The sequence below is a fragment of the Eptatretus burgeri genome, chromosome 13 (assembly GCF_056783735.1).
Source record: "Eptatretus burgeri isolate ZD-2024b chromosome 13, Ebu_testis_v1, whole genome shotgun sequence".
Lineage (NCBI taxonomy): Eukaryota > Metazoa > Chordata > Myxini > Myxiniformes > Myxinidae > Eptatretus > Eptatretus burgeri.
The window spans coordinates 58,877,333-58,904,832 of NC_140973.1; the positions used below are offsets into that span (position 1 = coordinate 58,877,333).

Here is a 27,500-nt window from a genome sequence, read left to right on the forward strand (position 1 = left end):
GCCCCTACCCGCGGGTGTGAAGTCCAAATCCAAGTCACAAGTCCAGATCAGACATGGAACACGTGACACCGAACTTATGACCCAAACATGTAATCTGGAAGCAAATCCACCCTCAAATCCCACTCTCAATTGAATCCGTCCCAAACCTCACCCTGATTGGTCCACCTCACAGCCCAATTGTGACACGCAGCCATTCCCGTTGGACATCGGTGCAGTTGCAGTGCACGTGCAGTGTTTTAAAATTTTTACCTCTGAAACGTCAAGGTTTTAATAAAGAATTTTATTATTCTTTTTGGCCCAATGTGCTTTTACTCACTTTACAAATTTGTTTCCTGAGCTGCCTATTTTTATTTATTTTAAACATGTGTATGTATGTGTATATATATATATATATATATCACTGCTGAGCCCAACAAGACAGGGTACATTAATTGCATGTACATTCAGATCAACATATATCTGTACTCGGTTCTCAGTACACTTGAGGTAGATTTCTGCCACCTGTTCGATCGCCCGCCTGTATGCCAACATGAGTGTATCCAATTTGATTCCATTTCCTCTACTATTCGCTGTTGGTTTCTCATCCAGCACTGGGATTTGATCTGCAATGGTTATCCTGTATGTTCCATGTCCACTTCACAGTTTATGCAAACCTGAAATGCCTTCACCTTGTTGTATCGTAATGTGACCAAGTTGATTTCGGTGTTGCTGTGAAGCGGTTGCTGTTGCGGTGTGGTGGTAACCAGGGCCTGTGTATCTCGTGACAGTTATTGAAAGAAACACGACTTTCAAGATGACGCTTCAGCCGAATACAACGGGCAGCATGGCGAACATCGTCAATGTGCCCACATCTTCGATAAAGTATGGCACCCTCGCGATTGTGCCTATTTTCTGTGCCATGGGCCTTTTGGGTGCCCTCACATGCCACATGCTGAAAAAGAAGGGGTATCGTTGCACCACTTCCAAGCCATACACAGAGGGAGAGTCCTGTGCAGCTTGTGGTAAGCTTTTCACTTCACTCTTCCTTTGATTCTTTGCTCCCAATGAGGTTGTATAGACTGTATGGCTTATGACACACCGTAAACACTAGAATAGCCTTCGGACATTATAAAGCCAGTTATCGTCATCATTCATATGCAACACTTGGTTGCCAATTTGCACCATGGGGGTGAATCATTGCTGCTGATGCAGGTCCCCTTGTACATCATGGCCATCATTTATAATTTGGCCAGGGTTCCGGCACATAATTGCCTACTCTTGCAGAAAGGCACCATGGAATATTTAACTTCCTCCAACGAATGCTGCCAGACAGGACACATGGCCTTTCCTCCACCCGAGGGACAGCGCAGCCATTGATGCAACACCTTGCCTGCGAAATGCAAATCTCATGCTTTATAGTCAGGTCGGGAATTGAACCTCGGCGAGATGGCTCAACCACAAGTACACTACCCCTGCGCAGTTTCTGTCTCCCTTACAGCCAGTGATGCATGGCTTGTGTGAGGCTTTACGAGTTGGAACAGAGTGTTATGGTGTATGGTGATTTATGAACAGATGCTAAGATGACTCATGTATGTTGGAGCCCAGAGGGAAAGGAGCCAAATACCTCCCTTGTTACCATGCAGGCATGGTGCTGGAAACCTGCCATCCTTGGGATGGGAGGTTAAACTGTCTATTCCATCAACAATTTAGCAGCTAGTGGCTCCTTTGGGAGTTGTACCCTTTCTCCTTCTCTTTTGTCTCTCCCCATTACTACAAAGCTGGGGAAAGTCTGCTGCACCTACACCTGTATTGCTGTCATGGATTGGCAAAACGATTGCATCGTCAAGATCCTGGCATGCAATCATGAAAATAATCTACATATATAAAAGCAAAATGTTTGTTTGTTTGTTTGTTTGTTTGTTTGTTTGTTTGTGACTAAGCCTCTGAGCTGAGCTAAGGGACGGAAGCCTCGAAGCCTGAATCGCCACAAAACTTTATAGGATCACATTGTTTACTATGGTGCACCGAAATAGGGGTTTCAAACAGAAATTTTCTCACAATTCATAAATTATAAACACGCGAGATCCCACCTGTCGCTATTTCCGCAAGGATATATCCACGTATGCAATGCTTCATAAAAACGCCATTTTATTTTGGATTTCAACCCAGATACTGATATATTTTAGTAAGGTGGTAACCTCCGATCATCAAATGTGGAATCAAATGTGAAAAAATAACTGTCATGAAGACCTTACCATGATCGGCAAGATCGGCGAAGGAGTCACATGACCTTTCAAATTCGCTAATCATTCAAAAAGTGAACATAGTACAAACACAAGGTAGATATCGATTTATAGGTAATTTTAATGCTCATCTATCTATAATTCCATCAATCTCTGTGTCTGTCTGTCTCTCTGTGTGTGACCGCTGTTTCTCGACAACCACTGGTCCGATCTAATTGAAACTTGCCAGGTATATTGCTGGGGACCTGAGGATGAGCCTTTTCAAGGTTTGATATTAATCGGACAAGTGCTTCCCAAGTTATGGCCATTTATTTACCAAACCAATGACAGGACACGGTGCTATGACGTCACGATTGACGTCATCTTTTTTTTTTCTTTTTTTTTTGCACGTACGGCCACGCGAGAGCTAAGGAACGGCCTGTGTGGTTGTTGTTTCTGGCACGCGGTTTCAAAGTTTTTTTTTTTGTTTGTTTGTTTTTTTAGCACGTACGGCCATACGAGAGCGAAGGAACGGCCTGTGTGGTTGTTGTTTCTGGCACGCGGTTTCAAATTTATTTTTTTTCACATACGGCCACACGAGCGCGAAGGAACGGCCTGTGTGGTTGTTGTTTCTGGAACGCGGTTTCAAAGTTTTTTTGTTGTTTTTTTGCACGTACCTCCGAGCCTGCACTGGTACAATTTAAAAGAACCAAGTTAACATTGTTATTTGTTTTTGATCATAGATGTTTGATTAATTTAATCGTAAATGTTTCACCTCAAATGAGAAATTTTTTGGAGTGTGTATTATTGTTAGAAATGGGAATTCAGTGTAAAAATTCAGTGAGAAGATATCGTAGTGGATGTGGCTGGTAACCTTGGTAACTATTAAAAAAATTTTCGATTGTCAAATGGTTTCTGGTCACGATCACAGACATATTCAATCACAGGTGAGATATATTTCATTTCTTACAATATTATCGATGTCTCCGACCTCTTAACGATGTCCTATTTGAGGAGCCATTCAAAAATGACGTACCTAACGCTTGGGGGTTGGGGTTTGAAGTGGTGTGTGTGTGTGTGTGTGTGTGTGTGTGTGTGTGTGTGTGTGTGTGTGTGTGTGTGTGTGTGTGACCAAACGTTACTGAGTTTTACACTTACAGGAGGTCAGGAGGTGTTTCCAGAGCTGTTATGTAACAACCTTTATCATTACATATTAAAACGAGTCATTTAAGGACGTTTTGGACGTTTCTATTTGAGTTTTCCCATAACCTTGAATGAGCTTCTGATTGAGCATTTCTCTATGAGCCATGGCTTTACCGAGAGATCTCACTGTAAACTGGTCGATGGAGGAATAAAAGTGACGCCACCTCCTTGAGAAGAGGAAGAAGTGACTGCAGCAGTAAAATAGGTTGTCCAACTCTGTATACGTATGTAAAAACAAAATGTTTTTTTTGTTTGTGACCTTACTGCTTTGAGCTTCCAAAGTTGATTCATGATGGAACTGTCTACTATCAGATTTTTTTAACCATGATGCACCGAAATAGGCATTTTAAACAGTCATGAGGAGGTCATTTAGCCCATTATTTCCGTGTTGCACTCCAGAGTTAATTTATTTACTAACACAAGGTAATTTCTTCACTATAGCTTCACTCCTGTACACCCTGCATGGCCTGGAGACTCCAGAAGACCTTTTACACCCCTTAGATCTTTAAATACCCATTTAGATCCTGATAAGAACTTTGAGACCCTTTCACACCCATTTGGACCCTTTTGAGACGTCTACACCTTCTTCGACCCTTTCAACACTTTTCAGACCCTTTAGAAAATTTCAAACCATTTGGATGCTTCTGACCCTTTTTGCTCTTTTGCCCTTAGACCCCTTTAGACATGCAGATCCATTTAAGGCCCTTTGACCCCCTAAGACCCTTAAAACACTTTTCACCCCTTTATGACCCTTAAAAGACTTAAGATCCGTTTTTGACCTTTTAAGACCCTTAAGCCACTCTAGATCCCTCTACACCCCTTAGAAAATCGAAAAAAAATCCCCCAAAAAATCGTTTTTGACGACCTTTTTCGTGCTGCACCATTCGCCTTGCATCACAAGTTGCAATGATCAAAACTGATATCCCAAAGTGAAACTGATGTTGAAAAGTGAAACGAAAGTGACTGATCTATGCATCATCGAATGGGAAACCAGAATGAAATGCTATGAGAAATACTGAATGGAATTTGCCGAAAGCAAAGCTATAGGAAGTATAGAGAGAGGGGGCAGGTTGGGGACTGAAGAAGCAATGTGAAGAGGGATAGGTACCTGCTGGTGGTCAGTTGGCATGGAAAGAACCTTGGTGATCTCCGCCAAGTGGTGGTGCAGTTGTATGGTGTCATTTTCCCCACAATACGCTGCAAGCAAGGGTTCTCAATGGCATCCAGCATATGCGAGTTGAAGATAGGCACCAGGGGTCTATGATCCGCACCAAGGTTGAACGACGAAAGTCCCATGAGGTACTGCTTACACTCCGATGTAACCCATGCAATGGCCAATGCTTCGAGTTCAATCATAGCCTACCTGGATTCCGTGTCTGAAAGGTGACGTGATCCACATGGGACCAGTCTATGATGCTCACAATGTAACTACAACAGAGCAAAACTGAGGCTGTATAACCATTGTGCGTCCATTGGAAGCACGGTTGGTAACTTTGGATCAAAATCGGCCATGATTGGTGGTGACACAAGAATGCTTTTAACGGCATTGAATGTCTTGTCATGATCACCAGTCAAGTCGAAAGGCCCTGTCACACCTTGATGATTTAGCCAACGTATGCCTGACGTGTGCAAAATTGGGCTAAAACGCCGGCACACGTCGAATACGCTGGCATACGTCGTAGTTCGCCGAGCTGTTAGACAAATTTTCCATGTTTGAAATTTCCCGACGTATGCCAGCGTATGACTCGCACGTTCCGCATACGCTTGGCCATAAGTTGTAGGCACGTTACGCGATCGTTGACACACGTCGACACACGTTACTTGTAAGGTACTCGTAAGTCGAAACGCGTCAATGTAATGGTTCGCGTCAGTGTTCCAGACTCCCTGGTTTTTTTTTTTGTTGTTTTTTTTTTTTCGGTATGACGGTCATGTTGACATTTCGATTTCTAGTGCGGTTATAATATAATTAAAAGGCTGCCGTTCAACGATTTAAATCATAACTGTCATACCGAAGAAAAAAAAAAAACCATGGAGTCTGGAACACTGACGCGAACCATTACCTTGACGTGTTTTGACTTATGAGTACCTTACAAGTAACGTGTGTCGACGTGTGTCAACGATCGCGTAACGTGCCTACAACTTATGGCCAGTGTATGCGGAACGTGTGTCGTACGTCGAGAAATTTTCAACATGCTCAAAATTTAGACGTACTCGGCGTACAATGATGTATGCCAGCGTACCACGACGTATGCCAGCATGCTCTTAACGTATACAAAACTTACCCATAACGTATTCGACGTGTGCCAGTTTGGTTCGGCAAATTTTTCATACGTCGGCATACGCTGGCTAAAACGTCAAGGTGTGACAGCGGCTTCACACTTCGATGTCTCTTGCAGTTATGATTTGAATCGTCGAGCCGCAGCCTCTGAATAGGCTACGTCACGTGATCGTCGGCGATACGCTGCCGCGCTATGCATAAGTTGGAATATCGTTGGGCATAGGTTGTGAATGCCGACAACACGCTCAGCATTCGTTGGTATAAGTTATCTATATGTGATTAAAACGTTCTGTGTGCGTTACTTATACATTATGCATACGTCCAACACGTTATTATACGCCCAGAAATTTAAAAAAAACATCAATAGTTCAGCGTACGCCAACGTTTTACATACATTTTGATACGTTGCCATATGCTGGCTAAAACGTCAAGGTGTGACAGCGGCTTAAAACTGATCCTATCTTGAGCAATCCACATAGTGGTTCCGATGCACTAGCAATGTTTGCCAAAAAATTGTCCAACTGGTGAGCCATGCTGAGAAACGAGCGAAGATCTGTGATGTCGGTTGGAGTGGGGAAATCTGCGATCATGTTCAGCTTATTAGGATCTCAAGCGATACCATTCCGTCCAAAGCGAAACGCATGATATTGCTTCTGCTGGCGTTGTCATATGGTGTATGGGTCACTCGACATGACAGGTAAGATTACGGAAATCGGTACACATCCGCATCTTACTGTTGGCCTGAGGTGTGACAACGAGGGGATGGCTCGACTCTGATTATTCACTGCCCATCTGTGCAATGATGCCTTTTTTGTATATGCTATCCAACTCGGATTTTACCTGGTCTCTCCAGGCGAGTGTGATTGGCCGTACCCTTCGTCGCTAGAACGGCACCACATCGTTGCGGAGATTAATGATCATCAGTGTGCTGTTCATCAGTTGGAGGACCGTGGCATCAAACACATTGCTGAATTCAGCCACAAGTTCTGCCTTGACCTGGTTCCTTAGCTTTGGCGATGGCTCAGTATCTGGATTGATGTCCACCCGTACCGAATGCATGGTTGTACCGGTTGTCTGCTTCTCGCACAAACACCAATGTAGGTCTTGTCGGTGCTGATAAGCTAAACATGCTGTCTCCACACTATTGCACACGCACATTGTCTCCGACGTAGACTCATCATGTCTGTGTAGGATCGTGTGGATTGTTCCCAGGCACTGCATCGAGACACCGTCTGCACCGGTAACTCTCACATCACCAAGTACATCATCCAGATTATCTATGTTGATATCCAGCAGCTTTAGATGCGTAGGACCAATAACGGTGACTTCCGCTCCAGCAGAAAAGTTTCTTAACCGAGTGGGTCGTCGTCAAAATCTAAGACGTCGATCTGAATACGCGGTGTGCTGTCTCGGTTAACCTCAGTGGTACCTGCTACCAGCACCATGTGAAAAATGGCTGATTTGGATGTTGTTTTCCAAAATATCCAAAAATACCGCATTTCTGACACTTCTTGCCTTTTGCAAGGCACTTGGTCCTGTCAGAGTGTGGTTTACCACCACACCTGTCACAATGATGGCTGTCACCTGTAGGTCGATATACCACTGCCTTGCTAATTCAGGGTGCTGTCTTGGCGACAGATTTCAGGTTAGTCCCAAGAGTCCCAGAAACCATCATGTCAAGCTTTTTTCCTGCCTCCTCTTGTCGGCATGTAACAATTGCTGTTTTAAGGTCGAGGTCCGGCTTTACATGCAGTTTCCGATGGATGTCCGAATTGGGAATCCCGTTGATAATCCGGATCATGAAATAGCGATCGACCATCATCTTGTCAAGGTCACAATTCACGCGATTTCCCAGAGTGCACAAAGGAATGAGTCAAACGTCTCACCTTACTCCTGCTTGCGCTCTCAAAACTCCACCAGATCGGGAATCTGATGACGCTGTGTCTACAATTATGCATGGATGGCGGTCATCACTTAATCAACAGTCGTGTCACCAGTCAATTCCATAGCGTTCTTCAGCACGGATCTCATCGGAATGCTCAAACAGTTTCTGAGGGTGGCGAGTTGCACTTCCATTGCCATGTCAGTCAGGGAAATGATGAGTGCGGAGTCTTTCCATTGCTCCCTCCAGAAGTTGAACTCTTATAATGAAATGTTTTCATTGAGCATGGGAGGATGAAGTATTGATGTCTTAGATGGTGTTTGAGGTGGTTGAGGATGTGAAAGCAACGCCTCACGAAACAGACATATCTCTTCATCATGATGGCGCTGTTGTGCTCCCACCAAGTCCGAGGAGCCGCCACTATCGACGCCACGTCCGAGGAGCCGCCACTATCGATGCCACATCCGAGGAGCCGCCACTATCGATGCCACATCCGAGGAGCCGCCACTATCGGCACCACGTCCGAGGAGCCGCCACTATCGACGCCACGTCCGAGGAGCCGCCACTATCGATGCCGCGTCCGAGGAGCCGCCACTATCGATGCCACATCCGAGGAGCCGCCACTATCGATGCCACATCCGAGGAGCCGCCACTATCGGCACCACGTCCGAGGAGCTACCAGTCTGCTCGAGGTTTGACATCCCAACCGTTATAGGTTGCTTACCAATTTTCTTTGCCATCCTGTTCTCTGCTGTGCCATGGTTGTTCCTGAAAAAGAATGAAGCCGTCGACGCCATGTTATGTTTGTAACTCGTGGCCAGCCACAGATATAAACTGGAGTTCTTTTATTTCTACTGCATGGCATGGTGTGTTTCCACTCCATAAAGAATAAGAATCACAGCATGACCGATTATGTCACAGAGTAGCCCATAATTCTAATAATACATGAGTTGGGTCTTGTCATGTATTCATGTATGAGATCAACCGCAAGTGCGGTCATTGCGAGGCGGGAACATCTCTGTACGAGGAGGCTCGGCTCATGAATGGTTCTGAGGTTTATGTGTGTGCAGCACAATATAAGATTGATGGTGCGTTCAAACTGCTTTCCCTGCCTGATACATTACAGGTCTATACTCAGTTCCACACATGGAGGCGGCACTACACGATACACATTAACACAGATAACTTGAGTTAAAATGCTGCACAGGCCGAGTTGCCGAAATTAATGGCTGCAAGAGAAGACCCCCACCCCTTGCCACCTCGCTCGCTCTCATGCCCCCTTCTCAGTCCATGGAACTTTCCTGTCCCCCCGCCCCCATCTCATCAGCTCTCCTGTCCCCTTCTCAGTCCACGGAGCTTTCCTGTCGTCCCCCTCCACACACCTTAAGGCGCTGTCACACCTTGACGATTTAGCCAGCAATGGCAACGTATAAAAATGTATGTAAAATGTTGGCGTACGCTGAAATTTTGATGTTTTTTTTAAGTTTTTGGTGTATTCATAACGTGTTGGTCGTATGCATAACATATAAGTAACAGGCACAGAACGTTTCGTTGTCTTATAGATAACTTATACCAACGAATGATTAGCCTGTTGTCGGCGTTCACAACCTATGCCCAACGATAGTTTAACTTAGGCATAGCGAGCTGCACGTATCGCCGACGTACTCGTGGCGGAGCCTGTTAAAAACCTGCTGCACGCAGATTTAAATCATAACCGCCTGAAAATTGAAAGTGTCAACCACGCAGTCACACCTTGACGATTTAGCCAGCGTATGCCGACCCATGAAAAATTTGCCGAACCAAGCTGGCACACGTTGAATACGGAATGGGTAAGTTGTGTATACATTAAGAGCACGCTGAAAAACGATGAAGTACGCTGTCATATTTCGTGATACGTCTCGTACGTCGTGTAATTTCAAGCATGCTGAAAATTCTACGACGTACTCGCCGTATGGCTCACACGTTCCGCTACGCTGGGAATAAGTTGTCGGCACGATATGCGATCGTTGACACACGTCGACACAAGTTCCTTGTAAGTTACTCATAAGTCAAAACACGTCGAGGTAATGTTTAGCATACCCGAAACTTATTTTCTCCGTCAAGGCACATTTTCTTTTTTCCTCCTTGGCTCCGTGAAGGCACGTGACGAAATATCTGAAGTTGTTGTTGTTGTTGTTTTTTATTATCCTTTTTTTTTTTAGTCTATCACGAATTTTAAAATATATTCAGACATTTGCTTTTACGTTTCGACGTCGACGTGACAATATCCTCAAACAGAAAATATTCACAGAGGACGAACGAAGAATAAGACATGAGCAAACTGAAGAGGCAATCGGACGTGACGTAACGGCACGTGACGAAATATCGGAAGTTATTGTTTTTTTTTGTTGTTGTTTTTTTTTTTTTTTAAACGCTGCCAATACGCCATTATACGGGAGCTGTAAATTAGAAACACGTTCAGTAAGTTCTGTGGTCGTCCGGAAGACGTTAATCAAATACGTCAATATGCGTTGGAGGTACGTTACACATAAGTTCAAAGCAAGTTACTCAAAGGTTAGAAATAAGTTTTGGGTACGCGAAGCATTACCTCAACGTGTTTCGACTTATGAGTAACTTTCAAGTAACGTGCCTCGACGTGCGTCAACGATCGCATAACGTGCCTACAACTTATGGCCAGCGTAGCGGAACGTGTGAGTCATACGCGTACGTCGGAAAATTTCAAGCATGCAAAAATTTGAGGACAACCGCAAAGTACAACGATGAAAGCCAGCGTACTATGACGTATGGCAGTGTTTTTCAGCGTGCTCTCAACGTATACAAAACTTACCCATAACGTATTCGACGTGTGCCGGCGTTTTAGACAAATTTTTCATAAGTCGGTATACGCTGGCTAAATCGTCAAGGTGTGACAGCGCCTTTACCAGCTGCCTCCTTCTCAGTCCCCCCACCCCACCTTCCCGGTTAATACATGTGATTATCATTCCGCTACATTTTTTTCCCCATACACGATTCTCTCATTTGGTGCCTCAAAAGATGGGTTGTATTTGGCTTATTGTTTTAAGGCTCACAGCAGGGCTTGTACATAAACCATGTGCAAGACAAAGACACAAGTAGACATCAGCAGCGATCATTTAAACGTTTACATTAATGAAACTAGAAGGGCACTCGGTAGAGCGCATACCTCCACCACACAATTCCTGATCCACGAAAATATATCGGGCCCAATACATTTTTGAAATATCATGTTATATGTCATGTTGGTCCTATCGCTCAATGGTGAAGAATACTTTTTTAAATTCTAGTAGTCGGATCCGGATCCGGATCTTCACCAAAATCTAAACAATTTGTCCTTGTCACACCCAACCTGTCCACAAAATTTCATCCAGATCCGTCCACAACTTTTTGGGATATCCTGTACACAGACAAACAAACAGACAGACAGACAGACAGGGGGTGAAAACAACCTCCTTCACCTCCGTGGCGGAGGTAATGAACATGTTTTGGGGTTTTTTGTATACAAGGTCAAGGCTCGTGGAAGAGCGAATACACTCAAAAAACAGCAGAAGAAAAGCAATAGTGAAGAGAAAAGGGGGGTGGGGGGACACCAACAGCAGGATTGAAGAATGGTGGAAGGCTTGGACAGATAATGGGTGTGGGTAGGAATGAAGGCTCGGGAGGACACATGGGGTGGACAAGATGGATACAGAAAGAAACTCTCAGGAAGGAAAAACTACAAATTTGGTGGGAAATGAGCTTGGGGCTTGGGTGGGAGGGGGGTGAATGGGGGTAGAAAGATCATGATTTTGGATGGGTGGGGGGGGGATGAGTTGAGATGGTGGTGTACAGCTGTCTTGAAGATTTGGAGAGAAAAATGAGATTGAAGAGAATTTGGAAATTGGTTCTATAGGCTGGAAAAAAAAGAGGAACAAATGAGTGGAGGTGAGCAGTCATCCTGGATTTAAGTAGTTTCACCAAAAGGGGGTTGATGGTGGACCATGTGTGCCCTGCAAAAACCTGGGGGGGGGTGGTCAAAGCACAGAAAGAGCAGAGGGTGCAAGACTAGAAAGGAGGCTGTAGAAGACAGAGAGACCACCGACCTGTCTGCAATAGGAAATTGATAGGCCCATGGACTTCAGCTTCATTACGGGAGATTCCAATGATCTTGAAGGCCTTGGTTTGCACGGCGTTGATCTGTGCAAGATGTGAGGCAGGAGAACCAGCCTAGAGGGGAGAGCAGTAATCCACCAAGCTGCACATGAAAGCTCTGTAGGTAGATAGGAGCTCAGGTGTGCCAAGGACGGACTTTGCACGATGGAGGATGCCCAGTCAGTGTCTGGCTTGGGAGGCCAACTCTAAAATGTGGCTTGCCCAAGAGAGATCATGATCATGGCTGAGAGTGAGACCCAAGAGTTTGAGTGACTGAACCTCTTTGGGAAGGTTGTTGAGAAAGTAGATGGGAATGTCAGCGGTATTGTCCTTTTGGAGAGAGAGAGTGAGTGTAGGATTTCTCTGGGTTAAAAGACATTCCAAGTGTTTGACCAGCTTGTGATTTTGTCAAGGTCTGAGGAGAGGAAAGATGCTGTTGCCTGCCTGTCTGAAGGATGAGAGGCATCATGGCAGAGGGTGGAGTCATCAGCAAATACATAAAGAGGATTTTCCAACCAGGAGTCTGGTGGCCTATTCGTGTTAACATCTGAACATAAGTAGGCAATTGGCAAACATGTATGGTATATGGTATATGGGATTTCAAACTGGATTTGTTGCATCATGAGCCAGGGATTCAGATGGTAACACTAATAGGCCACCAGACTCGGTGGCGTAATGGTTAGAGTGTCCGCTATAAGTCTGGAGGTCGGTGGTTCGAACTCTGAATGAGTCAAAAATGCTGCTTCCTTTTTCTTTAACTTTTAAAACTTCTTTTTAAAACTTTTAAAGACTTTTAAAAAGGTACATGCTGGTACTTGCTGCAAGAAAAACTTGCTGCAAAAAAGGTACTTGCTTGATGCTAGTAGTTAAAAAAGATAGAGTGCAGACAAACAACCAGGGGTTGGCAACCGCTGCATGGGGCTCGATGGACCTAATGGCCTTATCCTGCATTGAAGTTCCTTGTAAGGGAACATATATTGCATCCTATTTTTCAGTTGAACTTGGTGGTTGCTCTTTGGTATTGTAACCTCATGGGGGCGTGCTGTTACTGTGCATGGATCCTGAAGGACTGGACCTGCAAATTCTGCTTAACCTGCAGTGAGTTGACAACAGTATAGAGTTGGAGAGGGAATGTTCTGAGCAAGCACTTAAAATTGGATAAATGAACCAGCTGTAAACAGGCTTTTGCCCTATCTCCTTTCTCAAGCCCTTACAATTCATCCCTAATTCTTAATTTGGCAGCGAGGCTCTTAATCTTGTCTCCCAAATATGATCACATCGCTCCAATCCTCTCCTGGCTCTCAGCTTACCAACCAATACATTTGAAAACATTGCCAATAATCGTTAAATTCAAATATTAATGAGTCCTTTGCCGACATTTCTCAGCGAAACACTCCTTACACATCTGAAAGAAAGCTCCGGTCAAACACTGAGAATCTACTTGCAGTTCCTCGCAAGTGGATGAAGACCTTTGGTAACTGACTATTAGGTTTGTTCCTCAACGAAGGAACTCTCTGCCTTTTTAAAGTTAATACACTCTCATGCATTACAGTTTGAAGATCACATCTAAAATCCTTGCCTGGTGTTGGCTTTATGGTTGGAGTGATGGGCTTGAGATCCTATGATCCTGAGTTCAAACCCCCACTTGGATGTTGAATTAATACCAGGTGGGGTTGACTACGCCCGTCATCCTTCCAAGGTCAGCAAAATGAGTGCCAGCATGCTGGTATACTGTGTCGGAGTGGTGACCCGTCCAGGATTGTGTCCAATAGCCCAGGAGTCTGCTTCAGCAGCACTAACGCTCTGCACAGAGGATGGTCCCGATGGATGGATGGATGGATCTAAAATCCTAACTTTTTGCAATTACTCTCTCAACGTCCACTTTTCTTACCTCTTCCTTTGTAAATGGCTTTAAGATTCTCTTTCTTCATGAAAAAACGCTAATAACAAGTTAATTTATTTATTTGATTAAAATCCTCAGCTTTGCTTCGACGGGAAGACTTTTTGAATCGAAGTTTTCTTTTGTTTTGCAGAAGCTTTTCTTTTATTCACTTTGTTGCTTTCCAACATCGATGAATCCTTTTTCTGGATATTTGCAATCAAACACACAAAGATCATTTCCCCATTTCAATGTGCTTTGTTGATGCTAATGTTGTGTTTTAAACTGTGGATTATTTTAATTACCTTCGCAAACTTTGTTGCGAAGGTTATGTTTTGATCGCTGTGTATTTATTACCTTCGCATTCTGCGAAAGGTTATGTTTTGGTCGCTGTGTATTTATTTATTTATTTATTTGTGAATGTGTGTGTGTGTGTGTGTGTGTGTGTGTGTGTTTGTTATTCGCATAACTCCAAAAGTATAGAACTGAATCGCAGCAAATTTGGTGGCATGATTGGTTATTATCCGAGGACCATTTGTTTAGATTTTGGGAGCGATCGGGTCAAAGGTCAAGGTCATGAAAAGGTCAAAATCGTCTTTTTACCATAGCGCTTCAATTTGTATCCAATTTGCATGCAACCAATGCCAAAATGTTCAGAATTCAATGCCCCATCTTGTGAAATGTGACATGACACAATGACGTAATAACCCTTATTAGCAGTTGGGAGTCAAAGGTCAGAGGGGGGGGTCACGACATTGCAAAATGTGCGGTTTTAGTCATAACGCGGTCAATTCTTATCCGATTTGCATGAAACCAACACCAAAATGTTGACTGTTCTGTTCCCCACACTCTAATACCAATTACAAAATTAAGAGTACAAAGGTCGAGGTCATGAAAAGGTCAAAATCGTCATTTTGCCATAGTGCGGTCGATATTTTTTTCTTTTTTTTTTAATCCAATTTGCATGCAACCAATGCCAAAATGTTGTGAATTCAATGCCCAATCTTGTGATATATGATATGACACAGGAAATTTAATGTTTTTAAGCCATCATAACACATGAGATGGCAGATGTGGAATGGGATTAAATACCCTCACAATCAACGGTTTCTCGGGGTGGGGGGGGGGGGAATGTAGCGTTGGCAAAGGTATGCGCTCGACTGAGTGCCCGTTCTAGTTATTTATGAAAACAAATCTTGAATTTTGAAACTGTTTCCCAGAGTGCCAGGATATTGATTTTGTTGTGTTTACCAATGAACAGTGTGCTCGCTGGGGAATTATTGGACTAAAACTTCCAACCTGGTACAGTTACGGGTATAAGCCTCCATTGCAAAGCAGGAGTCGACACCAATCCTTTTGTTTGAACCAATTTTGCCATTACTTGATTCGCGTTATTCGGTATATCTTGGAGGTATGTGCACTCCCCTTCGAGTTGTCTAGCTTGGGTTTGAATCTCGGCCAAGCTATAAACTATCACCCTGGCGTTTCACATACATGATGAGGCATCAATGTGTGTGCCGTCCTTTGGGGAGCATTTAGCTGGATCTCCCATCTGCTAGGATTATTTGGTAGATGTTAAAGATCCCACGGTGTCTCTTGGGAAGAGTTGGTGACAATGTCAGGCCTGACCAGCTGGTTCGTGACCAACCTGTGCCAAAAACGTTCCCCGGCTAATCCCACAATAATGGGGAAGTAATTGGGGCCATTCGAGATGTAATAGTGCTATTCGGAGTTGCCTTAATTGTGACCTTGCTGATAACAAGTATGAAAGCAAGATGCACTGCACTGCCACTTTATTCATTCTGGTAATGATTCATTCCGACATCATTTATACTTTCACATATTTGTTTTTAAATCAATCTTTTGAGTAATATTTTGATTCATTCTAACTTAAAGGAAGGTGGTTTATAAGTTTCGTTTTTAATAGTTTGCAGCAATGCAAAGATATCCATGTCATGGAACATTCATGTGCCTTTCACGAACATATATTAACCTATTACCACTTCCCATGCTTGTTTTTGCATCCACTGTGTGTTGATAAAGTTTGTTCAGTGGAGTTTGCCTTATAAGGTGACATTACCCACAAAGTGCGTCGCCATTTCCTGCATTTTTCCCCTCTTTTCTGACCTGTGCAGAGCGTTCAGATCCTCAGAATGATACTGATGATGATACGTTTCAAGCACTCGTGCGCCTCGTAGTGGAAAACCCAGGTGGGTGAAGCATTGCACTGACACTGACATCAAACACTTATAAAGAGACTGCATTAAAGAAAGGCTTCAAAGCAAACTTATTGTAATCTTGACAATATCTCTCAGACCATATACTGTACGTATTGTTGTGTCAGAAGGTCCGTTAACGCAGACCGTCTGAGCTGGACGTCTTGTACCTCCGTGAATGGTCCAATGTACCTTGCACGTTATTGTGAGCAGACAGCACTTGTATTTCCTCTCCATGCCATAATACCATTGAGTCCCTGTTAAAATTGAATATCTCCTCAAGGCCAATCAAGATGGAAGCGAAAGGTGCGAAGACACTTAAAAATAATGGCTTATTCAAAAGGAACGACATGGGGAGTCGAGACAATGAAACTCTGAAGAATCCAGCACACAAGATGAAAGGAAAGTCATGAACTTTTCTACAATAAAAAGAAAACCCTGCCGATGGCACCAACACTGGACTCGCACGAACAATGGTGACAGGTGAGGACTTCAGCATCTGAACAGGCAAGCAAATCCGTTTGGCACCACAAATTCTAGTTGTCGGGTGTCTCCGCGCCACTCCAATCCAGCAGTGCCGGATGAATCGATGGCAACCTGAAGCAAAAAAAGAGTGAGCTGGCTGTATCACCCTCAGACTGACATACAGAGTTCTGGGCAGCGGTTCCATAGCCGAGGGAGTTCACAGGCCAAAAGCTTTCACACATGCACACGGGCAGCTTTCATCAACAAAAGAGTACCCCCAGCACACAGATAGTTCTGTGATTGGCAGTTCTTCCGCCCAGAGGTGGTACCGCTACATTGTCAGTCCCACTCACGATTTTTCCATGTCCTTCCTGCAGTACACTACCACCGGAAGTGTGGTACTCTACAAAGTGGCCAGTGCAGGAATTCCAAACACTGTGATGGTACCGTCATGATGACGTCATGCTTGCAAACTCAGAGTGCCCTCCAGCAGTGAAAAGATGTCAAGGTCGAATGCTGTCACCAGCAGATGAAAAGTGATGCTTCCTGGTTAAGATTGGTAGGGCAAAAACAGTGTCCAGGTGGCGGATGGCATTTGTTGTTTCCAGATATGATCTGGCGTCCTCACCATTCACAATTCGAAGTGTGTCATTAACCAGTATAGAAGCTGATATGCTTTAAAGTCACGAGGTGGATGGAAAAGTGATGTTGCCACGACGTGTCCAAATATGGGTGAAACTCGTCGGTTGGTTCACTTTTCATCTGCTTGGTCACAGCATTTGACTTTGACATCTTTTCCCCTGCCAGAGGCCCTTCTGGGTTTTCAGTCATGACATCATCATGATGGTATCATCCCAACATTTGTCCAGGTAGGAGAACTTCAATAATCACATTCGTAGAACTCTTGCTGCTTAAAACAACGGCAATGCCTCCTGATTGTGATTGGTGGGGCGAAAGACAGTGTCCACGTGGCAGATGGCACTTGTTGGTTCCAGATACGATCTGGCATCCTCACTAATCACAGTTAGAGATGAGGCTTCAAAGTTACTTTGTGTATGGAACAGCAATGTGTTGCCCTGACGAGCCCCAATAAGGTTGAAACCACTCGGTGGCTTCACTCTTCATCTGCTTGGTGACAGCATCATGACATTTGTTCAGGTCGAAGGACTGAAATGATCATATATATATGTATGTATGTATGTATATATATGTATGTATGTATGTATATATATATATATATATATATATATATATATGTATATGTATATGTATATATATATGTATATGTATATGTATATATATTTATATGTGTATGTATATGTATATGTATATATATTTATATGTGTATATATATATATATATATATATATATATTTATATGTGTATATATATATATATATATATATATATATATATATATATATATATATGTGTATTTATATGTATATATATATAGTATATATATATGTATGTATATATATGTATATATATGTATGTATATATATGTATATACATGTATATATATATATATATATATATATATATATGTATATGTATATACAGTATATATTGTTGCAGTTGTGGAAATTCGCATGACACCATAAAGGGTCCTCAGGTGAGATATATCGGTAAGTTCATGTGCAGTTAGCCCAAACCCGTTGTTTTGAGGGAATATGTGTGATTCATCCGGGCTGCGACCCTTTCAGTTAGCCGTTTTTCTTTCGTTATTGTTATTTTCGACCATTAAGCCATCATCAACAACGCCCCTGAACAACTCCACCAAACCGCCACTACCTTCACCTCCACAACCCAACCCCGCAAGCATCACCTCACCCGCCATTCTCTAACGACGCCCAACAACGGCCCAACCACCATGGCAAACATCCCACCACCTTCGCTTTTCTCCTTCACAACCAGCAACCGCACCACCTGTGAACACTGAAGGTCGGGCTGTCTCGGGCCCGTTCGGCAATTGGTGCCGAACGCATCGAGCCTTAATTGAATCACCATCTTGCATCACGTAAGGGATTCGTAGTGGGTTTCAACATCCCGGTAATTAATCGGAACCGTCAAGGCCGACGATAACTCCGCTCGGTTATCCCTGTAATACGGAACAAACCGCTTGAGCGGTTTGTGGCGTGGTCCCATCCCTCGGCAGATTACCCGTGCGAGTACCATAGGTATATCGACTTTCGGCAACTTACCCTATTTCGCACGGGTGGACTGCGGACTGGGTGGTGGTGGGGTTAAACCCCCACCCGTGACTGGTTTCTGGCGGTAGTCCCAGGAAGGTCATGACTGAATCGTCTGTCCGGTGAGCGACACGGTCGCGATTCGAGTCAAGCAGCCGATCGCACGCCAGGCGGGCCAGAATTCGTAACAATATACTAGACGACCTATGAACCCGTTGGGTTCCCGTTGTGACAGCAGTTGATAAAAAATAATTTCAAAAAAAAAAGAGGAAAAAGATAGCTCCAGCAAACTATACTGCTGAGGTTGTTTGCATACATAATGAGAGTTTTAGTAATATATAGATAGATCGATACATGCATACATACATATATAGCTATAGAAGAAAAAAAAAATATATATATATTTTAATATTTCGGCACGCCCCTTTCTTTGTTCCTCCATCAGATTTTTGTTACTGCATGAAATGAAACTAGCTTTGACATATATAGTAATGATATTATTGTCTTCCTTAAGAGGCTCCTCAAAATTCATTTTCATGATTATGGTAGTTATCTATATTAATATTTCAGCACGCCCCTTTCTTTGTTCCACCATCACATTTTTGTTACTGCATGAAATGAAACAAGCTTTGACATATATAGTCATGATATTATTGTCTTCCTTAAGAGGCCCCTCAAAATTCGTTTTGATGATTATGGTAGTTAAACAGTTCATGTTCTCCATTTGCAAAATGGGAGGAATTATTGCACAAAAAAGAAATAAAAATGTTTCCCATTTTTTAGAGGACCACTAAGATGAGTTCGGCTCATAGAATCACGCTCCATTTGGGGAGAAAACAGTTGAGTTCATACCTGACTAATTTGCACTTTCCATGTGCCGTAGTTTCGTCACAAAACCATGACTTTCTGACCAGCTAAAATCTACAAGATATGAATATGTAGACGAAACTGATCCGGCCTTTTGGATCACTTTTAAAGTAGGGTGCCCTGTAATTTTAATGCGCTCTATGGATCCTCCGGAACTTACGAATGGTACACGTTGTGTCATCACTAAACTATGTGGTAATGTCATCGAAGTGGAAAACTTGAATGATAATCAATGGATAAAAATGATATAATATATTGTTTAAAATACATTCATGCTATCTGTCTTTTACCATATGTTGCCAGTGATGCCCGTCGAAGACGAGCACCTTTACTCGTATCATATATATATACCAGAAAATACCACCTGTCACTTCACTGATGGGAATACTAAAAGAGAGGGTTGTGAGTGGAGAGAGTGAGGAGGAGGAGGAGGAGGAGGGAGAGTGAATAGGGAGAGTAGGGAGGGAGGGGGCGAACAAGGCTGGAGCGAAGAAGGAGGAGAGTGCAATGCATCATCAGATGTCAATATACACTCCAGTAGGGAGGGGGTGTGCAGAGGGGATGGATGGGATAGAGGGGATGGAGGGGACAGGAAATTATTAAGAAATCTTAACATCCTAACAGAAAAATAAATGTTAACATTATCTATAAGAAATTGTTGCGGCCTGTTCTTATTCAAGGCAATGTTGAGCAGGCCAAAAGAAATGGTGGCTAAAGACCCCAACGAGCTGACAGAGAGCTGACCAAGATAGTGCGCCACCATATTCGTGAGGCTTCTTTTGTTTTTTTTTGTGATGAGTACCCCCTACATTATTTTCAAAAGGAGTGTTTAATTTTATCCAAACACCCAGTTTCCGTTCATGCACTTACTTGGAGTTCCCTGAGTATGCATGCAAAGTTTTGGGAAGCTCGGTTTCATGGTTATGGAGTTAAGGAGGAAGAACACACACACACACATTTATTATTATAGATATACAGTACCCTCGCTTGAAGCAAAAAGGGGCAGTATGCTCGTGTGGTAAAAATTGCCAGATTTTGCACAAAAGGGGCACATTAATTCAAATCCCTTCAGCCATTCTCAAGTTATCACGGCAATGAAAACCTTTCATGGACGGACGCATGGCTATCAATTCAATGGTATTACGCAACCTGCACTCTTTGGATTTTGTGCTGCATCATCAAGATGGTGCTATATTGTCACTGCCTCCTGCTTCCTTCATCGATAGTGAGTTGTCACACTCCAAATGGTGATGAATCACCCCTACCGGTGTCATTGGTGTGAGGATCACTGCACCCCTCTTACCGCTACATTGAACGTGTTGCAATGGACTCGAGTGACTGTTCATTTTCAAACTCTGATACATGATGTATCTATTTGAATCAAGATGTAATTTATCCATTTACTTGGTATTAATGTCATTTTTGCTCTTTTATGTTGTTTTTCTATATCTATGTTCTATTTGTAAAATTTATGATTGTAAAACTTACTTTTATTCAGCCATTGGCAGCGATGGAAGTTCATTTGAAATAAACCTTTATTCCTTCATTCATTCATTCATAACCAAATACTAACTGCTGAGGAAGCGGTCGCTGCAAAAATTGTTACATAATTTTTGAATGACCTCTTTTTGGCATGCTATTTCTCAAGCAATTATTCATGGATTTCAAATTTTGCTCAGATATTCATGGATGTATGGAGAAGTGTGTTATTACTTTTGGTTTTGGTCGGGATCTGAATCCTAAATGCTTCGACATCGTGGATTTTTGGTAAAACCAGTTCCTGCCGCTCTGGGGGAGATGGCGGAGCCTGAAATATGCAATCACAGTTTTGTATATTAGTAGGGAATGAGGGGTGGACATGGCTTCTTGTTGAATGATATATATTGTTACGAATCTGGAAACCATGTGCATTCAACATTCAGGTCCCAAAGTTAGTTATGCCGGTAAGTACATGTGAGACAGGTCCCTTCCTTTTGTCTCGTGGGAGAGTAGAATATGTGCGTTGTGATGTTTTTTTATAGTTAGGTTATTACATCTCACCACTTGCCTATCACGCTCCATCACCACCGTTGGCTGCTCGTACCTTGACTTGCCGAGAGGGCGCCTCGCGGTCCTTGTCCTCGGCTTCCACGAATGTTCCACATGCAACCGTGGCTTCACCACCATCAACCTTCCTCAAACACACGTGGAGGGGAGGGGCGGCTTTCTCTGTGCATGGCCGAAACCCTGCCCAGGAAGGCTGTGCCCGTAGAATCCTGGCCAATTAGGGACGGACAGCGAGATGATTCTTGCCAAGGCCCCGCCCCGTGTGGGAGGAGATATATCCCCGAGCACGCTCTGAGAGGGTGTGGATATCTGGAGTTCCTGAGCGATTACGAGTCGGTTGATGATGGTTGGGCTGGAAGGGGAGTGAACCGGTCTATTCGTGGAGCCTTGGTGGGTCTCGTCCGCGAACCTGATCTCCGCCCGGGGGCTCCGATTGCTCCACGCGGCTGCCGCCACGAGGCACGAGTCCCACACGTGCGACTGGGACCAGGCCGACGACCTGTGGTAGGTGCCGCATTACCGAGTACTACCTTCCCTCCGGTGACCAGGTACAAGCCAAGCTCTGACCCCCAGCTCATCTCACTCATCGGCTGGAGGGTCAAATGAAGAACCTTGGGTTTTCTTTTCATTTGTGTGTGTGTGTCTGAGTGTGTTGGGCCCGTCTTGTAAGTAGAACTGCTTCAGTGTTTTTCCCATTGTAAATACTTGCATTGAATATTCGCTTAAAGTCTCACTTCTCTTGTCTTTTACTCTTAATAAATTTATTAGAAATGTTCCCAGTCCGTTTCTGTCCCTTATTGTATTGGTCCAGCATGGTTCATATCTGAGTTTAGATGGGGTTTAATCCCCGGTAGCCAGAACATCCTGGGCAGGCCCGCTCGACTGCATCCGACCCGGAGTTGGTAGGTGGAAGTTGATACTTTACCGTAGCTGGTAGAGTGATCCAGTTCGGCCAGACGTTCCAAGGGCGTGAATCCCCGGTAGCCAAGACTGCGTGGTTACTTAGGTATATTGCATCTGAACAATTAACCCTATGCCATGCGGTCGAGATATTGGCATTTCACGGTCGATTAATCAACCCACCGGCTTCGGAGTTATCCGGAGCGATGGCCTTTAATTCCAGGGAGACCGGTGGGAGACGACGTAAACCTCCCCACGGTCGTTCTCACCACCGACCCCCGGCCCACAGCAATATATATATATATATATATATATATATATATATATATCTATATATATATATATACATATATATACATATATATATATATATACATATATATGTGTGTATCATTAATGATGCTTTCCAAAAAGAATGGTGAATAATTTTGCACCACAAATAATTTTGAGCTCCACCTCTCTGATTTATTCCAGCGTGGGGTGTGTGGGTGCATACATATATAGAAGACGCACCTCCTGAGTGTTATGGTGAGCATCGCCGCAGATTATGTTTCACACAGTAAAACCACATAATCCACACAGAACAACCATCCCTCTGCCACTCAGACAATTGTTCCTGCTAATGCAAGCCATTCAACCAGAAGGCATGTGATGCGACCAGCAGAAAAATTGAAACGTGAGTGTGACGAGCACTCCACCGATCCCCATTGGGCAACAGTCCCCACGAAAGCATTGCCTCCAACACAGAGGCTTCGGCCAGGTGACTCTGTTCAAGAGACAAAGATTATATGCTTATCATCAATTAAACATCAAACGGAACCACTGATCTGGATTTTGGGCTTATTTGCCCTCATCAGGACAGTATACCGATTAAATATCTAACCATTAACGACCATATCCATCGTTTATCTTGTCCATACACAAGACAGGCGTGCCTCACTCACTCTGGGGAAATTAGAGAGACAGGGAGAGAGAAAGAAAGAAGGAAGATCGAGGTGTTTTTGCAGCCTCTCGCTCACCAAACACAAGCCAGCGGGCTTATGGTGGTCCCAAAGTGAAGGAAATGTAAGGAATGGAATGTGGTGGGTGTGTGGAAGCAAGGTGTTGGTGCAGTGTGTCAGGAGTGGTTTGTGTGTCGGTCTGGAGCTGCTGCGCCCCAAGGATTGCGTGCTGCTGTTCACCTACAGAACCTTTTGGTCAGCACTAGTCTCGCTCCAGTGCAACTTGGGCAGGCAGGAAGGCAGCAATTCTGGGTTCCTTATCGATCCTTGGTTCATCAGACAGCGCCTAGCCTACGTGGGCACTGGCATATATTGGCCTCGGGTGAGGCGTGGCTTCAGGGGGGAAAAAGGGTAGTAGTTGCCCTCTTGTGTCACGTTCCCATTGGCTCTCCATTGCTGCAGTGTGATGTCGCACCTTGGTGGCACTGTGGTACTCACTATGGCTTTGCAGTAACCGCATCGTCAACGATGGCAGCACTGACATGGCTTTGCAGTAACCACGTCGTCAACGATGGCAGTGCTAACTTGTCTCTGAATGTGTGTTTTGTGGTGTAATGTGTGTGCTGCAAGACACACATGACACCACAAACTGCAACCTGACTAAATACACTTTTGAATGAAATGACTAACCGAGGGTTCCTTATATGTTGAGTGCGTCACCCCGGGGTCCTTTTTCCATAACCACAACATGTATATATGTATGTATATGTATGTATGTATATGTATATATATATATATATATATATATATATATATGTATGTATATGTATGTATATGTATATATATATATATATATATATATGTATATATATATATATATATATATATATATATATATATATATATATATATATATATATATATATATGTATGTATATGTATATATATATATATATATATATATATATATATATATATATATATATATGTATGTATATCTATATATATATATATATATATATATATATATATATATATATATATATATATATATACACACATACGTATTGGCCCCATTGCATTACGATATAGCGCCTTTTGCCAAAGGCTTATATTAATGGAGTGCTGAAACAAGTGGAGTCGAGACAATAAAACTCGGATGAATCCAGCGCACAAGGCAACGAATAAGGGAAAGGAAGGAAAGTCATGAAGATTTCTTCCTCCATCATTATTGAAATTTGAGAATACGTTCTCCTACCCTGGATTGTTAATGTGATCACAGGAATAGTCAGATAAAGAAACATTAGCTTCATTTTAAAAGATATCTCATTGTAAATGTCACCCACTCTGCATTTTGGAATTTATCTCTGAACTTGAGTGTTCACATTTCATATGTAAACTTGTAGAAGAATTTCCATTTAGATAAACCCATCACTGCCTAAAAAAATTTTTCTGGTTGCTGCCACCGTTCTTCTGTCACCACCACCTTCCACCAACTGTCCCCAATGAATTTCTCTTCATTTTATATTTGTCTAAGTGTTGTGTGCACATTACACTGGATCGGATTGCCCCTAATTCATTAACATCTCTGATATTTCCTCTCGTTTAAAATTACTCACCGAAAGCAATTGTTATTTAAAGCTTTTCGCAGGAAAATAAATCAATTTGTCAACTCAAAGTTTAATAGGAGAATGTTTACTCCCATGACAAATGGTATGTAACTGACATTTGGAACGTTATCCCTTCAGGGTTACATTCTTGTACTCAGATGAATGGCTAGTGCTCGAAACGGCAGATATGTTTCGTTTTCCATGGCGTTTAATAAATCTTTACCAAACAACAGCTGTTTAAATCCATCGTTTATATTGTCCACCACCGCAGACCGACACCAACCTTCACAAAGGCTCTTATTCCGTTTAGTAGAGTAAATTTGTGGTTTGACCCCAAAAAAATTGATACAAAAGGTTTTTCAACGGTTTTGGGTAGGTTTTGACCTCCAAAATAACATACTAAAAATCTACTCAAATCCACCTACCGGAAAGGGCCTATTTTCAAGATGGCGTCCAAAATGGCCGCCGTGGCCTTAAATTTCCATAGAATGTGCAATAGCTGGCCTACATTTGTGATTTTTGTGTCAATCTCTGTTTTGGAGGTCAACTAATCCAATGAAACCATTTTCAAAGCTGATCAGTTATGGGAAAAACCTTAAATCCAAGATGGCGTCCAAAATGGCTGCCATGGGCATAAAATTGCTACTAAATTGTCAATAAATACCGTGCATGTGTGATATATGTGTCGATTTCTATGTGTTGGCGGTCAACAAATCCACTGATATCATTTTCAAAGTTGATCAGTGATGGAAAAGCCTTAAATTCAAGATGGCGTCCAAAATGGCCCCCAAAATGGCCGCCATGGGCATAAATTTGCTACTAAATTGTCAATAAATGCTGTGCTCGTGTGATGTATGTGTCGATTTCTATGTTTTGGAGGTCAACAAATCACCTGATATCATTTTCAGAGTTGACTAGTGATGGTAAGGCCTTAAATCCAAGATGGCGTCCAAAATGCCCCCCCCCCCCTAAATGGCCACCATGGGTGTGTACTTGTTTTAAAACAGGCAATAAATGGACTACATTTGTAGTGTTTGTGTTTATTCGTATGTTTTGGAGGTCATGCCCAATCCTTCAAATAGTGTCTACCTGAAAAGTTGTCCCGTGTGTAGTGATCAGAATTAATTGACCATCTTGTGCATAGCATAAATAAAAATATGCTTTGGTAATTTAGAAAGTAATAAATTAATCGGCTCTCACAATGATCACCATTTCCTCGAGAACGTACTTTCAATTAAAATGCCTTCAAGTTAGGGTAAATCGAAAACATCAACGAAAGTTCGTTCATTGAAGTAGCATTTACCATAGATAAACTATGCTTCCTCTTCGTCCTCCGATACTGTCTTGTTGAAAGGATTTTCGCAGGTATCAAGTTGACAGGGTCCGCAGACGCTGTGGCATGGCAGACCGTATCCCCTACAGCTACAGCGACTTGTTCTACAGCCAGTTGTGCAGTTGCATCGGATCATCTTCAACAACTTTTCTGGAGCAGCGTCCTTGTCTGACATGACTGGAACTAGTTTATTGTCCTCCAGTTTCCAACCCCAGTCTGTTGCCTTCAAGTTTCCGTTCCTCCCCATCCAGACCATAATCTGATAGTATACTCTCAGAGAGTGAAACCTTGTTGAAGACGCTGTTGGTGGCAGACGTTCTGAGGTGACAAACGACTTCGCTGAAGCCAGTTTCTTCACAAAGACATTATATCGCAACTTGGCGAGGCAATCACAGGGATGTCCTCCAAATAATACTTTCATGGCATTGTTGCCGTTTTCCACGACCATGTCTCTTGTTTGGTTGGGGACAAGGAAGGTGTTTGCACAAGTCTTGATTGCTGAATCAAGAGACTTTTTTCCAATTCCAAATACTCGAGATGTCAAGTCACACCCAGTGAAGGCATGAAGGAAGAGAAGATGTGGGCATAGCTCTTCACCCAATGATACTTTCAGCTGGTTGATATTGTGCACCTTCCAGTTCCTGGATGAATTGTCAGAACGAAAATACAGTTCTTTGCTGTCGACGCTAGCGTAATGCAATAATAGCACCAACAGATCTGTATCTTCTCCAATCAGGGTAGTTGATTGTTGGTATGACTATGTCACTGCCGCTTTTACTATGTCTACATCGGCATCCCCTGGTGCATGAATTACGTTGCAGCCAATTTTCTTCATTTCCTCACTGTTGAGGTTGATGAGCTGTTGCTTGTTGGAGCTCCTGGACAGGAACTCATCCTTTTTGCCAGAGAATTCTGTTCCAGGTGTGAAGCTGACTTCGGGATGAACAATATGGCCACGGCGCTTGTGTGTATTATCGTTAATAGATGGTCCATCATCATAACCATCAAAAACGACTGTTGCTTTTCCATAGTGATGAATAGTGAAGTCATCATACGACTTGGCTATCACATTGAAACTCTCCCCGGCTGTCCATGACAAACGATGCAGCAAGGAGCCACCATCAAGAACATAGTGCTCAGTTTGGGGAACAGAGTCAGACACGGTATCATTTGACACTTTGGCAGAATGGTCTCTGATAGCTTGAACTAATTGAGGTTTGTCAGCCTTTCTGAAAATACCTATACCCTCAAACAGGGCAGGGGGAAATGGGCTCAGCTCATAGCCCATGACATCTTCCAACGAAATGTCTCCTGTTTTTGACACAACAAGAAATCTTTGAA

At 43.1% G+C, this 27,500-nt stretch overlaps 1 protein-coding gene across 6 annotated transcripts in view; it reads left to right on the forward strand.

The window, feature by feature from the left end:
- Positions 1-27,500, forward strand: part of LOC147014568 (RELT-like protein 1) — an 83,156-nt gene that overhangs the window by 42,607 nt on the left and 13,049 nt on the right. For 5 of the 6 annotated variants that reach the window (XM_085852614.1, XM_085852616.1, XM_085852617.1 and 2 more), the window contains 2 exons: positions 768-1,001; positions 15,725-15,799. In XM_085852614.1, the coding sequence (XP_085708740.1) occupies positions 794-1,001; positions 15,725-15,799 (283 nt within the window). In that variant the 5' untranslated portion in view covers positions 768-793. The other variant, XR_015050805.1, reaches the window with a different exon arrangement.